This window comes from Scardinius erythrophthalmus (genome assembly GCF_964197995.2).
Source record: "Scardinius erythrophthalmus genome assembly, chromosome: 18".
Taxonomy (NCBI): Eukaryota; Metazoa; Chordata; class Actinopteri; order Cypriniformes; family Leuciscidae; genus Scardinius; species Scardinius erythrophthalmus.
In genome coordinates, this window is record NC_138238.1 from 2,773,150 (window position 1) to 2,789,845 (window position 16,696).

General features: G+C 36.5%; 1 protein-coding gene across 1 annotated transcript in view; it reads left to right on the plus strand.

The window, feature by feature from the left end:
• Positions 1-1,969: 1,969 nt before the first annotated feature.
• The window catches only part of LOC308706829 (uncharacterized protein), a gene marked incomplete at both ends in the record, with an annotated part of 32,602 nt that continues 17,875 nt past the window's right edge, over positions 1,970-16,696 (plus strand). The window contains 18 exons of the mRNA XM_081392695.1: positions 1,970-1,994; positions 4,280-4,342; positions 6,029-6,418; positions 6,506-6,577; positions 6,839-7,231; positions 7,320-7,658; positions 9,238-9,306; positions 9,780-9,869; positions 10,544-10,924; positions 11,390-11,479; positions 12,155-12,288; positions 13,691-13,969; positions 14,182-14,277; positions 14,395-14,545; positions 15,255-15,380; positions 15,457-15,641; positions 16,008-16,168; positions 16,335-16,580. Coding sequence (XP_081248821.1) covers positions 1,970-1,994; positions 4,280-4,342; positions 6,029-6,418; positions 6,506-6,577; positions 6,839-7,231; positions 7,320-7,658; positions 9,238-9,306; positions 9,780-9,869; positions 10,544-10,924; positions 11,390-11,479; positions 12,155-12,288; positions 13,691-13,969; positions 14,182-14,277; positions 14,395-14,545; positions 15,255-15,380; positions 15,457-15,641; positions 16,008-16,168; positions 16,335-16,580 — 3,290 coding nt within the window. The remainder of the gene's footprint in view (positions 1,995-4,279; positions 4,343-6,028; positions 6,419-6,505; positions 6,578-6,838; positions 7,232-7,319; positions 7,659-9,237; positions 9,307-9,779; positions 9,870-10,543; positions 10,925-11,389; positions 11,480-12,154; positions 12,289-13,690; positions 13,970-14,181; positions 14,278-14,394; positions 14,546-15,254; positions 15,381-15,456; positions 15,642-16,007; positions 16,169-16,334; positions 16,581-16,696) is intronic.

Consider the following 16,696-nt stretch of genomic DNA (forward strand, 5'->3'; position numbering starts at 1 on the left):
AAAGGAAAAAGAAGAAATGGCTAGAATATTTCTGAATAGTGTCACATACTAACCCTCTTTAGATTATGGGAAATCGGGTCAGTGGGAACAGAATTTGGAGAGAGAAGAGGAACTTCTTGTCTCCATCACCAGTAACACAGTACCAAATAATGAACTTAAGTTGTTCTTTATTTAATCAAAATAAACAATAAATGTATATTTCAGGCGCCTAGACCAAGCTGGTTAAGGTGGGTATCAAGTATGTTTCAGTTTAGTTTGTGCCGACTCTGGGTTTTAGGCTCCATTAAAGTGGCTTGGCTTTTAGCGGTGTTCATCGCAATAGTATCTTCCACTCCACAGCTAACCTGTTTTGGAGAAGGTTATGTTCTTGTGTAAGAGACGTCAACCTAACATTGGACCAGTCAGCTGTGAGCAAAGTGACACATGCCTGACGCAATAAAGTCACTTCCACCGTTTCACAGATTTTAGGACAATATCATCTGACTTTTAGCAATGAATTATTTAAATTATTTTATATTACTTATGTAATTATTACACGCTTAATCCATTACACATGAGCAATTTTATTTCTACAATTTTTATTAAGCATTTAGTTTAAATGTGTACAGATAATATGTAATATAAATACATACATGTGAGCTTACATGTTCAAATCTCTGTATACCTATATATATTATCTACTTGATAACTTTCACTTGCACTGATATAGCAAGATATTTTCGATGTAAATGCATTAACAGTATATAATTCATATTATTCAATGTCTTAATCTTTGGGAGAAGAGAAAATTGAATCGCACTGACTCTCTTGTTAAAAGTGAATCGCATGTTTCAAGGCTTGTGACTATTTGTTCGCTACTGATGTCACAATTTAATGTGTACACACTCCACGAACTCAAGATTAAAGCCTGGGTTAACAGAGAAAGTTGATGGTCGTTGTCATAAAGGCTGATTGGATTGTCTTTTTTTTTTTTTTTTTTTACTCAAAACTAATCCTGTAACCCTGATTTTGTTTAACTACCATCCAAGGTATGTGTTACGGTCACCAGCTGGAGTGCCCTTGAGAGCCACCAGAGGGCACTCCACACCAGACTATTATCACTCCCTCACAAACTACATTTCCCATAACTCACTGCCCAGACTAATCTTCACTGATTGCATTCACATGTGTCTCATTACCCTGTTAGTCTCAGCCTATTTATACCATGTACACTCATTCGTTCCCTGCGAAGTCTTGTTTTAGTGTCACACTGCAATTCTGACCATTCTCCCGGTTTTCATGTCTCTTGTTTTTGGATTTCTTGCCCTGTTCCCTGGATCACTCTTTTGCCTCTGACCTCTGCCTGTTTTGTGTGTTTGTTTGTACGGACTGCCTGCCTGTGTTTGACCTTGCCTGTTCTTTGGATTACCTCTTAAAAAAATCTGCATTTGGATTCTCCACCTTCGTGTCTTGGAGCAGTTTTTGACAGAACAAGCCCCAGGAGGGAGCACGGCCGAAACAACAAACAAAAGGACTCCTAACTTAACTTTATGTATAACTTGCCTGTACATACACCAAAACAGTTATTAAAAACAACAACAATTGAGCTTCCCTGGCTCCCTGACAACACATGCAGCAAAACAAGAGAAAAGCATTATCCCTCAAACAAAATGGCGCCCACCTCCTTACTTTTATATTATATAAGTGCAGCACCATCTTTAAAAATCATAGATTCATATTTTATCTAGTGTATCAAATCATATGACGAGGACATACTGCAGAGAGTAACCCTAAAGGTAATTAATTTTGATGAGTAAGTAAAGTGGCTTCCTGGGGCCTCATTTATAAAGCTTGCGTACGCACAAAACGGGGCTGAAAACATGCGTACGCCAGTTCCTGCGCAAAAGGTGGGATTTATAAAGAAAAACTTGACGGGAAAATTTGCGCACCTGCACGCAAACTCTGACCCTTGCGTACGAACGTTTTGGAGATGAAGCACTTTGGCGACACCGATGGTGAGCTGGAGTTAAATGTATTTTTGGTCACTTTTATACAGAAAATCTAAAGAAAATTAAACATATACAGAAAGATTATACAAATACAATTTCAATCACCAAGCCTGTCACTTGAAGCAAATATCCATTCCTTCTTAAATGTCCGCGGCAGCGAGCGTGTTGAGCTGTTTAGTGAAACTGACGCAAATACTTCTGATATAAACATTTATATTAAATATGCCATTCAAATTAATGGAGTTAAACACTTAAACATGAAATCATTACTGAAGTTACAAATTTTTTTTAAATTCAATCATTAGAAATATTTGTTGTGGATGCGATGCTTTTGAACACTTTTCCTGTGGCGTGCTTTAATGTTTTAACCACAGAGATAACTGCTTATCATGATAATACCAGATTGTCTGAGAAAATAGTTTCGTGCAAATAATGCCCAAGGCCTATCTGTTTCCATTAAAAATACAAATCAATTAAAAATACAATTCGGCAAGTGGAAAAGATTGAGAAAAACATTCTCTGAAATGTATTTTACACTATTTGATTTATGTAGGCTATTCAAAAACAAGGCAAGGATAGACAACTATTTTTTTTATTAATGTAATGTTTCTTGTACAGTTTATATCATTTGCATATGATTATTCATCCACGTGATAACGTTTAAGTTATCACGTGGATGAATAATCATATGCAAATGATATGTAGATGAGGATCTGCATAGTAAAACTAGGCGTTGTAAGCTCCATATATGGTTATTCCGGGTGGAGACGCATGTACGCACAATCTTCTGCTGACTGGGATTTATAAAGTGAATTCTGCGCAGGTTCTGGCGTACGCACGGTTTTATAAGTCTGAATATTTTTTTTGCGTACGCCATATTTGGCTTTCGGGCGCACGTACACTTTTAGTAAGGTTCCTACGCACAGTTTTATAAATGAGGCCCCTGGTCTGCCTTTTGTGATCAGTTACATTCAGGAATTGTAAGAAAGTGAAGTATTTGTAATAATAGCAATCGTTTTGATCGTTTTCCATAATGGTTCCATAATGTGTAAGTGTGATTCTATAGTAGAAGTGGATCAAATCCTTTCATCAAGTTCTACATGAATTTTGAACAATATCCGTTCTTGTCTTAGGACAGCTTTGATGAACTTTTCTGATCCACTTCAAATGTTGACTACTGTATTTTCAATTCTAAAGGCTTTGAAGAATGTTACCGCACTGTTTGAATTATTCTCTCTGAAAAAGGTAAGATGCTGTGAGGTTCAGTCATTGCTCAAATAACCAAAGTTGTTTTTGTTCTAGTTTTAGTTTTTAATTACAGTAAATAAGGTGAAGAAAGACTCAAAGGCTATACATTCAGTGTCAGACTATTGACAAGTTCACGTCCAAGCAGTCTGACACTCTTCTTAAATATACCTACATCTTATTAAAGTCATTGACTTTTGAAAGAGTCTTTCCAGTATGAGACTGAAACTGTATAATTTAATGAATGGATCTTTGCATGAGAGCAACTTTTTACCACTAAGACTTTTGCATGTATCCTAGTATTGCAAGTTTATAGGGGCTACCTTTTTGTTGCTTACTTTTTTTTTTTTAAAGAATGTATTTGGAAGATTAAGTGGACAGTGGTCATGTTGTGTGATGTTCGCTGGGAGATTAATACATTTAATGCCAATGTTCCTTTTAAATGTGTTAAATTATGTAATTGTTTTCAACATATAGTGCTGATTCTAATTGTGCCTCCTAAAGTTAAGAGTTAAACTACTCTTGTATATATGTATGTGTGTGTGTGTGTGTGTATATGTGTATATATGTATGTGTGTGTGTGTGTACATACAGTATATGTACAGTTGCATGGGAATCTTGCTTATCTAGATTAATTCTGATTTTAGGTCAACTTACATTACCTATTGTTGCCATTGTAATATCAGAGCAGCCGGTACACAACAGAGCTGCACAATGAAGTGACCTGACTAAATGGCAAGCATTGATACAATCTCTTACAAAATAAGAAGAAATGAAACACTGCTTTAAGGTATTGTTAAGCGTTCCAGTAATGATCCACCCACAGTTATTAAAGGCACTGATAAGATTGTGAGCGCTGCTGTTCAGCATCACTGTATTGAACTACTGAAGAGAGAATCTCACTGAGTTTGCTCTGATCTCAGGTAAAGTTATTTCATGTATATTATATTTAAATAACTTGTTTGGATTTTACAAGTTGAAATGAACATATATAGAAACAAATATTGTTGTTATATGTGTATAATCTTGAGATGTTGTCTTTACAGATCTGTTTGTCACAATGAGGTTTCTAATTTCACTATGTGCGTCACTGATCCTGCTGGTTAATGGTGAGTGTTTTATACATCTTAAAATCTATAACTGACCAAATATGTCTCATTCACTGTAAAAAATGTCTAACCCTCCCAAATCAAAAATTTCAAGTGACCGATAACATCTAAATTTTTCAATTGGCCCAAGTGAAATTCTGTAAATTTAATTTTATAATTTACAGAATTTCACTTGGGCCAATTGAAAAATTTAGATGTTATCGGTCACTTGAAATTTTTGATTTGGGAGGGTTAGAATTTTTTTACAATGTTGGATTGACACTTTCAAATATGTGAACTAATAAGATACTCCTAAATTTAAAGCTTCATGCTTGAATTGTTTTAACAGGTGAAATAACCAATGGACCAATGGGTACAGTAATTTTTTCACTTTATAACCTTAAATTCCTCTTTCTATATTTTGCTTTCCATAAAAAGGTAGGGTAACACTTTGCAATAAGGTTCATTAGTTCACATTAGTTAACTACATTAGTTAGAATGAACTAATAATGAACTGCACCTATACAGCATTTGTTAATCTTTGTTAATTATAATTTCAACATTTATACTAATACTTTATTAAAATCTTGTTAACATTTGTAAATGCACTGTGAACTAGCATGAACAAACAATGAACAGCTGTATTTTTTGATTAAATAAAGATGAACAAAAATAGTAACAAATGTATTGTTCATGGTTAGTTCATGTCAGTTAATACATAATGTTTAATAAATATTGTAAAGTGTTACCAGATGTTGAAATGAAACAAGTAGGGGATTGTTAAATGAGTCTGTCATACTTGAGAAGTCTAGAACTTGCACACTTGAGGGGTCATTCTGTAGGTAGCCTAAATGTTTAAAAGTGCCAATGAACGATTAAATACTCTTAATTAAAATTCTTTGCGCCAACCACTTTCTGTGAAATATGTCAGACATTACATGGGCAATGTTCCCTCTGTTTTTTTTTTTTTCTTGCTTAGCAAACCAAGCTTTCTCTATTGGAATGCAACAACCTGCCAAACATTTAAAAAGTACCCACATATATATATCTCTACAAACAAAAGGAATCATAATGCATTTATTTTATGTTTAAAATACTATTTATAATGCTCTATAGATTGTTAGATCCACAGAGCTGCTCATATGTGTCATTAAAACTGCTTGACTGAAGAACTGGGAAACACTGTTGGCTGTTGTGTGACAGTAATTTGACCTATTACACAAACTTGCATGTTTATCTATAGGTTTAATCTAGTTATTCATTAGTTATTCATTAGTCAGCTGCTTATTGATGCTTTTCTGTTCTACCTTGAATAACGTGACGCTGCCATAACGTGTTGTTCCTATAACAGCGATGTGCATTGTTTCTTTCGCATTTTCAAAGGCTCATAAAATATAATACTGTGGCTTAGCTTGATAGTCAAATAGTCTTTATTTTTATTTGTGAATCTCAATCTATTTATTGGGAACAATGCAACAATTCTAACCCCATAAAATGATATGCAGATAAGGTTATGCATAGTAAGGCTAGGCGTCGTAAGATCCATGTATGGATAATTTTGGACTATCGTGCGTATGCAATACCTTTTGTGCGTGCATACACTTTTAGGATGAAATCTACGTAAAGTTTTATACATGAGGCCCCTGGTGTATATGCAGGTAGATAATACAAAGTGTATAATACAGAGATCTCTTTTGTCCATGACAGTTGCTTTCCAAAGCATCAGCAGTGATCCCTGCTACAACTATGAGTCTCTGGATCGTCCCTGGAGAGCCAACAATGAAAGTGGAGGTTACATTTGTGATGAACGTTTCTCCTGGAATGGCTGGTACCGGCTTTTCTACTATGGAATGGATATCCGGATGTCAGAGACCTGTATTAGTTCATACACCTGTAACACAGAAGTCAATCTGTGGCTCACTGATCCTCACCCTCAGATAGAGGATGGAGTGGTGACCAGGGAGGTCTGTGGTGGTCATTGGGGAATCTGCTGTGATTACAAGGCAGTTCCCATCAGAGTGAAAGCGTGTCCAGGCAATTACTATGTCTATGAACTTGTGAATCCACAATTCTGGTGGTGTTCAGGATACTGTACAGGTACTGTGCTTTTTGTATTTTTTTGTATAAGGTCTTTCAAACCTTTTAAAATGATTTTTCTCATGACATGAATTTCCTTCTTTTTAGATGTCAACACTATTTCACAGGCGGTTTCCACTATAAGTCCAGATATCTTCACTGGATCCAGCATCACCCTGAGTAAGTTGTATAAAATATTTATGAGTGAATATATGATTATCTCAACAGCCAAATTTGCTCTTGTTTTATCCAATGAAAGTTCTGCATTAAATGACAATTTGTATACATTAACTTGAACCATCACTATCTAACACAGTCATGTTATGTATAAATGGTTTATGAATCTCATGATTATTTGTAGTTTGACTGGTTTAGATTTGTACTTGTGAAGTTCATCATTGAAATATAATATGATTTGGTCTCATCATCTCTCACTAACAGATTATGACCCGTGTAATAACTACAACATACTCGACAACTACTGGAGAAGCACACACAATAACTGGTATATGTATGGATACATAACTGATCATGATGACACTCGTGTAGAATGGGATGGCTGGTATCGACTCTTCATTAATGGATCAAGTGCTCAGATGCCTGAGTGGTGTATGTCTTACATGTCATGTGGAGGTTATAGTTCTCTGTCACTTGGTGACTCTCATCCTCGGCTAGAAGATGGAGTTGTTACTCGTGAAGTTTACGGCTCTTATCATGATCAATGCAGTCGCTACAGATCCGACCCGATCCAAGTCAAAGCTTGTCCTGGAAATTATTATATCTACAAATTTACCAGACCAACTCTTTCAATCCCAGATCCTGTATATTGTGCAGGTATATTCATTCATCTTTATATTTGTCATGATTATCATGAATTGTATTGATGATTTTTATGTTATTATAATGCACTCTTTCTGCGTAGTATCTTTCTCCACCCCAAGTGTCGACCCCTGCTACAACTATACCAGTCTGGATGAGCCTTGGAGATCCACAGACAACTCTTACTATAATAACTCTTACCACTATGGTATGTGTGATTTTAATGTGGAGTGGAATGGCTGGTACAGGATGTTCTACAATGGTGAAAATACTCAGATGCCAGACTCATGTGTAAATCGAGGCATGTGTGGCACTAGTGACCCACTGTGGCTCGACGGCCCTCACCCAGAGCTGGAAGATGGAGTGGTCACCCGTCAGGTCTGTGTCTCCTCATGGAGAAGCTGCTGTACTTACACATCCCACCCTATAAGAGTCAAAGCCTGTCCAGGAAATTACTATGTTTATGAGTTTGTCAAGCCTATGTTTTGTGGAGCTTACTGTGTAGGTGAGCACTTACTTGTATGATCTTCAGCCATTAACTTTTCAGAATTTTGTTTAAAAATGATTGAAGTTGATATAAAATGTTCCTAATACCAGAAGCCTCAAGTCAGTCCATCTCATCAGCGTCTACAACAACAGAGACGATCCCATCCATAGAATCCATTACACCACCAATCACAACCACTGGTAAAGTCTTGCTTCCTTTATAAACTCTCTTGAGCATCTTTTTATTAAACATGATCTCTTGAAATGTTCCTGTTTATCGCATTAAGTAAATTCATAATAATTTCTGCAAAAAACACATTAGGAAGAAGCAATACAGCTCAAAAATGAGTATGAAATTCAGACTCTGTATATTAAAATGTAAACAGAATGCAATTTTAGATAAAGTGAAGTACTGAAATTGTTAATAGTGAAAACTAAACCACCAGTGTTTCTCAAACTCAGTTTATAACCCATGTTCACACACACCAACCATCAGAGACAGGGAATTACTGCATGTACACACAAAAATATAAAAGAATCAGAGTGTAATTTGATGGCCTTTTATACATTCATTCGATTTTATAGTTTAGTGTCGTTTTTTGTCTCAATATTACTTGGGTATTACTATCTTTGACTGACACTAGATTGAGAAATACACGTACAAGATGCAAAATTAACTATTTAGCAAATGATACATGCAAGTGTAATAAGCCATGAAATCAAATCAAAAGCAGAGATCTAGGACCAATATATTTTGCAGATTAGTTTCGATTTATATTTTGTTTTAGACTGGGAAGGGAGTGTCAGTTCTTAAAGCTGTTTTAAATCTGAAAGAACAATCAAAATCTGATTTTCAAGATCGTGGATCATAGATCACCAATTGAAAATATATATAAATATATTTTGCAAATAAGTGTCAACGTGTGTTTTGAAAGCATTGACTTCTTGAGGTCAAGTTGCTTGTAATCTTTGTGCTCAATTGCAAAGTGACTCAATTTGGCTGTTTTTAACACTTGTTTTGTCAGCTAAATGAGAGGAGATGTTCTGAAAGCTCAAGACAAATTGTCTTCAGCTTTGAACTTAAAATTCAAATAAAACAGGGAACTTAAGTAAAGAGTGATCTGGAGATAACTATATCATGACTACAAAAATTATACATAAAACAACATTCATTTATTAATTCAGAAAAATTTATATTTGTAATATTCCCATATTTCCAACAGCTGCCCCTGTTGACCCCTGCAACAACTACACTATCCTGGATGATTCATGGAGAGCCACCAACAATCAACATTCATCTCAAATAATGTGTGACGCTTGGGTCAGCTGGAATGGCTGGTACCGTCTCTTCATTCAGGGTCAGAGCGTTCAGATGCCAGACACATGTGTTGATGAGTTTAGTTGTGGCACTCATGCTCCACTGTGGCTGAACGGAGGACATCCAACAGTTGAGGATGGAGTGGTCACTCGAGATGTCTGCGGCCACTGGAGCAATAACTGCTGCTTTTTCCAATCCAATCCCATTAAAGTCAAAGCCTGTCCAGGAGATTATTATGTCTATGAGTTTGTGAGCCCAACTACCTGCCATTTGACATACTGTGCAGGTAAATATATTTACATGTGCCCTTCGTTTATGTAAGAGAACCTTGTTGGTAACACTTTATTTCTTTAGTCCACTTTAGACATTCTACTATCTATAAGTAACTTTGCAACTACATGTCAACTAACTGTCATTAGAGTATTAGTAGACTGTCTGCTTAATATTTGATAACACTTTATTTTGATGGTCCCCAACAGATATTCTACTGACTGTAAGTAACTTGGCATTTACAAGTCAACTTATTCTACTAACCTGAACCCTAACACCTAACCATAACCTAACAGTCTACTGACAGTCTACTACAGTCTACTAATACTCTAACGAGAGTTAGTTGACATGTTGTTGCAAAGTTACTTATAGTTAGTAGAATGTCTAAAGTGGACTATCTAAATTAAGTGGAACCTAACCGTTGTTTTTGAATGTAATATTTATAATCTATTTTAAATGCAAGCCACATAAAATTGTTCCTAATACCAGAATCCACAAGCCAGTCAATCCCATCAGCGTCTACAGCAACAGAGACGATCCCATCTATAGAATCCATGATTCCATCAATCACAACCACTGGTACAGTATTATCTTGCTTCCTTAATAAACTCTCATGAGCATCTTAGACTTTTGTTTTGTTTGACTATTACACAAGAGTGTAGAAAAAAATCATAGCTAAACTAATTTCTTCTGAATATAAATCACATTAGAAAACAGCTCACAGAATAATTATTTCCTCGATTGTGGAAATGGCCATTTTAATATTTTTTTTCTAACATCAACTTCCTCATCCTCTCAACAACATTTTGTTTCACATTTTTTTTACACAATTTTCAGTTCTTAAAGCTGTTTTAAATCTGAAAGAACAATCAAAATCTGATTTTCAAGATTGTGGATCATAGATCACTAATTGAAAATATATATAAATATATTTTGCAAATAAGTGTCAACGTGTGTTTTGAAAGCATTGACTTCTTGAGGTCAAGTTGCTTGTAATCTTTGTGCTCAATTGCAAAGTGACTCAATTTGGCTGTTTTTAACACTTGTTTTGTCAGCTAAATGAGAGGAGATGTTCTGAAAGCTCAAGACAAATTGTCTTCAGCTTTGAACTTAAAATTCAAATAAAACAGGGAACTTAAGTAAAGAGTGATCTGGAGATAACTATATCATGTCTACAAAAATTATACATAAAACAACATTCATTTATTAATTCAGAAAAATTTATATTTGTAATATTCCCATATTTCCAACAGCTGCCCCTGTTGACCCCTGCAACAACTACACTATCCTGGATGATTCATGGAGAGCCACCAACAATCAACATTCATCTCAAATAATGTGTGACGCTTGGGTCAGCTGGAATGGCTGGTACCGTCTCTTCATTCAGGGTCAGAGCGTTCAGATGCCAGACACATGTGTTGATGAGTTTAGTTGTGGCACTCATGCTCCACTGTGGCTGAACGGAGGACATCCAACAGTTGAGGATGGAGTGGTCACTCGAGATGTCTGCGGTCACTGGAGCAATAACTGCTGCTTTTTCCAATCCAATCCCATTAAAGTCAAAGCCTGTCCAGGAGATTATTATGTCTATGAGTTTGTGAGCCCAACTACCTGCCATTTGACATACTGTGCAGGTAAATATATTTACATGTGCGCTTCGTTTATGCAAGAGAACCTTGTTGGCCACACTTTATTTCTTTAGTCCACTATAGACATTCTACTAACTATCAGTAACTTTGCAACTACATGCCAACTAACTGTCATTAGAGTATTAGAAGACTGCCTGCTTAATATTTGCTAACAGTGTATTTTGATGGTCCCCAACAGATATTCTACTGACTGTAAGTAACTTGGCATTTACAAGTCAACTTATTCTACTGACCCAAACCCTAACACCTAACCATAACCTAACAGTCTACTAAAAGTCTACTATAGTCTACTAATACTCTAACGAGAGTTATTTGACATGTTGTTGCAAAGTTACTTTGTAGAAGGTCTAAAGTGGACTATCTAAATAAAGTGGAACCTAACTGTTGTTTTTGAATGTAATATTTAATTTATTTTAAATGCAAGCCACATAAAATTGTTCCTAATACCAGAATCCACAAGCCATTCAATCCCATCAGCGTCTACAACAACAGAGACAATCCCATCTATAGAATCAACGACTCCACCAATCACAACCACTGGTACAGTATTGTCTTGCTTCCTTCATAAACTCTCATGAGCATCTTAGACTTTTGTTTTGTTTGACCATTACACAAGAGTGTAGAAAAAAAATCATAGCTAAACCAATTTCTTCTGAATGTAAACATTAGAAACACATCACATTAGAAAACAGCTCACAGAATAATTATTTCCTCGATTGTGGAAATGGCCATTTAAATAATTTTTTTCTAACATCAACTTCCTCATCTTCTCAACAACCTTTTTTTACACATTTATTTTACATGATTTTCAGTCTTTCTTATTGTGATGGATGAGGAATTTGGCTTGCGTATCACATCATAATTAGAGCAGGAAGTTATGACTTATAACTTAAGTTTTCTTAAACACTCTTGAACTAAACTTACAATATGATTTGTTAGAATTTCTAGGGGTGAAAATAATTGTGGCCCAAGTTTTGGAGAAATGTTAAAGGATAGATTTTTGTAAAAACAAAAAAGATAAACAACATTTTATTCATATTTACCAAGGGTGCCAATATTAGTCCACAGTAACTCCAGTCCACAACCAGAGGTCATCATGTCCCACTACTAATAGCGGCCAGATTCCTCTCACATTACATAAACTCAAAATGAGCCTCACAAATCACTGTGAAATGTAAATGTCAAATCTTCTGTATTTTTTGTTTATTCTCACAGTTGCACCAGAAATATTCTACCCTTTCGACTCATCAGGAGACACAAGAAATGCTGCTGCTGATGATGGAAGCTCCATTAAAATTAAGCTGTTGAGGCCTTTTCTGTTCTTTGGCCGAACATACCAGCAGATTTATGTAAAAATTGGATTTCATCTTGATTCTAAGGACCCTATTTTAACTACCTGAAACGCAAGAATCAAGTGCGAAACGCAAGTAACTTTGTGGGTGGGTCTTGGGCGCTGTTGCTATTACATACCGGCGGGATAAATTACTCTTGCGCTGGACGCAAATCTAAAATGGGTTGGTCTGAAGTAGCTTTATTATTCATAGGTGTGGTTTGGGCGTAACGTGAAATAAACCAATCAGAGTGACATCTCACTTTCCCTTTAAGAGCAGACGCGCTTTGTTCCATGGCGGATTGCTATTATAACGGGGGATTTGCGAGGCGCACGCCAGGAGCGGTTCACAGCTGAGGAGACCGACGTTCTTGTCAGGGCCGTAAAACACAGAGGGCCCTATTTTAACAATCTGAAACGCAAGTATCAAGCGCAAAACGCAAGTAACTTTGTGGGCAGGTCTTGGGCGCTGTTGCTATTATACCGGCGGGATAAATGACTCTTGCGCCCGACGCAAATATAAAATGTGTTGGTCTGAAGTAGCTTCATTAGGCCTATTCATAGGTGTGGTTTGGGCGTAACGTGAAATAAACCAATCAGAGCGGCATCTCACATTCCCTTTAAGAGCAGGTGCGCTTGTTCCATGGCGGATTGGTATTGTAACGGCGGATTTGCCAGGCGCACTCCAGGAGCGGCTCACAGCCGAGGAGACCGACGTTCTCGTCAGGGGCGTAAAACACAGAGAAGTGACATTGGGGATGGAGAAACCCACCCAAACTAGCTTCGGTTAAACAGGTGTATAATAATTTGGGTAAATGTGTAAGCTAGATGTATGCTTTTATAATAAACTGTCTGTCTATCTATCTATCTATCTATCTATCTATCTATCTATCTATCTATCTATCTATCTATCTATCTATCTATCTATCTATCTATCTATCTATCTATCTATCTATCTATCTATCTATTGTAATAATGTATGATTTGCAAAAATGAAAACTGCTGCGTCTGTGTGTAGATTAGAGAATCAAAGTGTATGCGCATTGTGCACACGCTACATTGATTATGGCCAAGCATGCGCCCTTAAAATAGCATATGAATAACAAGCGCAACGCGCCACTGACTTTAAACTAGTTTTTTTTTTATCAGTGGCGGAATTGTTTTCTAAACCTGCAAAATAGCACCTGGGAACGTTTGCGCCGGAACGCGCCTCCTCTTTTCGCTGCACCGCCCCCGGGAGCGCAAGTTACTTCCCTAGTTTACCGGCGTGCGTCTGTGGAGGGCAAAATAAGAATGATACATGCGTCGGTGTACAAGGTCAATTGAGCTGGGTGCAAGATAGGGCCCTAAGTCTTAATGTGAGTGATTGCATTATAAGCTCATCTGTGGCTGTGATTTTGACAATATATCTCATGTTTCAGGTGAATAATAATGGACACCTCACATTCAATCAGTCTTCATCACAATATTTGCCATACTCCTTTCCCTCTAATGAAAACCAAGATATAATTGCTGGTCTTTGGACCGACCTTGACAACAGTGCGAGAGGTGTGGTTTCATATTATCAGTACACCGATGGAAGTGTTCTCACGCGCGCCACTCAGGATATAAACAATCATTTCCCAAATCTAACCTTCAACGCTTCTTGGGTTTTTGTTGCAACGTGGGATAAAGTCCCTTACTTATCCTTGTCTGGCACAGTAAGTTTGATTATGCTTCTGAAATGTGACTGTTTTTACTAAATTCAATTCCATTAAATAAAACAATTATAACAATGAGATCACACAGTAATGTTCATACAAATAAGAGCAATAATATGACTGATACTAACATTGAATAATATGAATATTTTGTTTAAAAATAATGAACAATGAACACTAAGAGTGATTATGCTTTTTTCCACTCTTTGCAGGAAACATCGTTTCAAGTGGTTTTAATTTCAGGCAGTAATTTTACATTTATTCTGATGAATTATGGTGACATTTCTGTAACAGAACGTCAGGTGGAGGTAAAAGAAACCTTTCTGTGTCAGAACAAAATGTTACCATTCAATACTATATAAGTGTATCGTATGTATGTGTACAGTTTAAATATATAATTAGCATTTTTTACATGTATTATACAGGCTGGTTATGACACTGTAAACTCCACACACTACTTTGTGATTCCTGGATCAGTCAACGGGAGCTTTATTCCAAACCTCAAGAGGTCCAGTAATGTCAATGTTACAGGCCGTTGGGCCTTCAGGGTGGACGACGGACACAACCTCTCTAAAGGTAAGAGTTTTGTCTTTCTAGATAAATAGATAAAAACAATAAGGGTTTGTTTTAATAGCCAATTTTTCTGATAAGTTTCTTATAACTCTATGCAATGTTTTGAATGAAAATAATGCATCTGTTTAAACATGTTATTGAACAAATATTTTGTGTTGCTTCATCATGTGCCCACAGAGTTCATCTAGTGTATTCATATTCATATCATATCATCATATTTTTTTATATAAAGTCTCATCTTCTGCATGCATGGAGCTAAAAATCCTAAAAAAACAAACAAACAAACATTTAATTCTAACGTTCAGGTGGTTGCAAAGTTTGTTGAAAAACTCAGGCTATTATTATCAGTGGACCTCACGAGGGAAATTATTATTAATGTTAAAAAGATCCATTTAATTCACTAGAAAAAAAATGTACTTGAGACCAAGAGCAATAATCGGTCAGGGTGTAAGATTTTGTACACACAACGCTTAGCTATGGTAAAAGTGGAAGTTTTCTTTGCGTTAGTAAGGTGCATTTAGCTGATACTGTTTTCCAAAGTGACTTCAAATAGTGGAACATAAGCAGCTTGTCACAGAGCCAGCAATATTCATAGTGTACAATTCCAGGTTTAATTGAACGCTTGTTTAGGAAGCAAGCTAGAACAGAGGTTAATTGCAGGAAAGAAAAATAAGAAGTATTGTATTATATCTATCTGTGCTTCCCCTTCTAGTTGATGGAAATCCGTGTTCTGAACTCAGCTGTTCTGAGAATGAAAGCTGTGGGATGAAAAATGGTGTTTACGGCTGTTTATGCAAAAAGGACCATGATACACCACAATCACATTCTGACTCTTTTGGTTGGTGTAATTCCACAACTAAATTTAAAACATAATACAATATTCAGTCATTAATTAGCTTTGCTTTTTGTCTCAGATGTCTCAGAAACCTGTGAAAGCAGCTCTGGCTCCATATCTGTGTCTCGCTGTCAGCTCTTTGAGGCTGGTTTTCCAGCTGATGTCTTACGCCTCAATGATCCCAGCTGCAAAGGAACGGTCCGGAATGGCAGAGTGGAATTCCATTTTGATAATGAGGAACACATCTGTGGTACAAATCTTGTGGTAGGTTTAACTATGTATAATCTATTCAAATACACCATCCAATTATTTGTATTGCCTGATGGAACCAACAGAGTTTGACCACTTGGGGAATCTCTATGAGACTTTGAGAAGTGTGTATGGAGGCTTGTAAGGGTACTGAAGAATCTGTAACAAAGCAAGGGAAGGGCCCAAACAGACCTCCCTAAAGAGAGATTCAGTGGGAAGAGATGCGCAACACCCTGCTATGAAAGAGTTTGGAACATTTGCCCACATTCTCCACCATTAATATGTAGCCCACCAATATTTCTCTTAGTTTCTGCTGTTGCAATACCTTGAGTTCATTTTAGGCTAAGTTACATTTTTTTTACATTATTTTGTTGTCCACAGGCTAACAGCACCCATTTCATCTATGATAACTTTATTCTGGGGACACAGAGGTCAGAAGGTCTCATCATCAGCAGAGAGAAAATCCTGAAGCTTTCTTTCAGCTGTGTTTATCCTCAATCACAAACACTTTCCATGAATTTGGAGATAAACCCACTGGAGAGGTGGGAATCTTTTAAGCAGGAAAAGCTAATGCACAGTATAAAAATTTGTAAATATATGTAATATAATATAATATAATGTAATATAAATGTATTAATCTTCATTTTTAAATATAGATTGAGTTGAGGGAATTTTTTCTTTTTAAATGGATCTTGAACATTTCATCAGCATGGTGCGCAAGATCCTCCCCGCTGGTGAAGGCAGATATCAGGTCCGGATGATTCCATATCAGGATGATGAGTTTACCCGGCCCTTCACTGGTCGTGTGGATGCAGAGCTCGACCAGGAGATGCATGTGGAAGTTCGTGTTGAGGGAGTCGACAGCCGCCAGTTTGCCCTGGTGATGGACACGTGTTGGGCTACACCTGTGAATGATCCTGATTACAGCCTCCGCTGGGATCTCATCCTTTCAGAGTAAAGCAGGGATTTTTTCTATCCTTTTAAGCTTAGCCTCAACTCAATGTAACATTATTTACTGAAAAAAATATTTGATAATCAAATCAGTTTTAGCATTGTCATAGATATTAGTC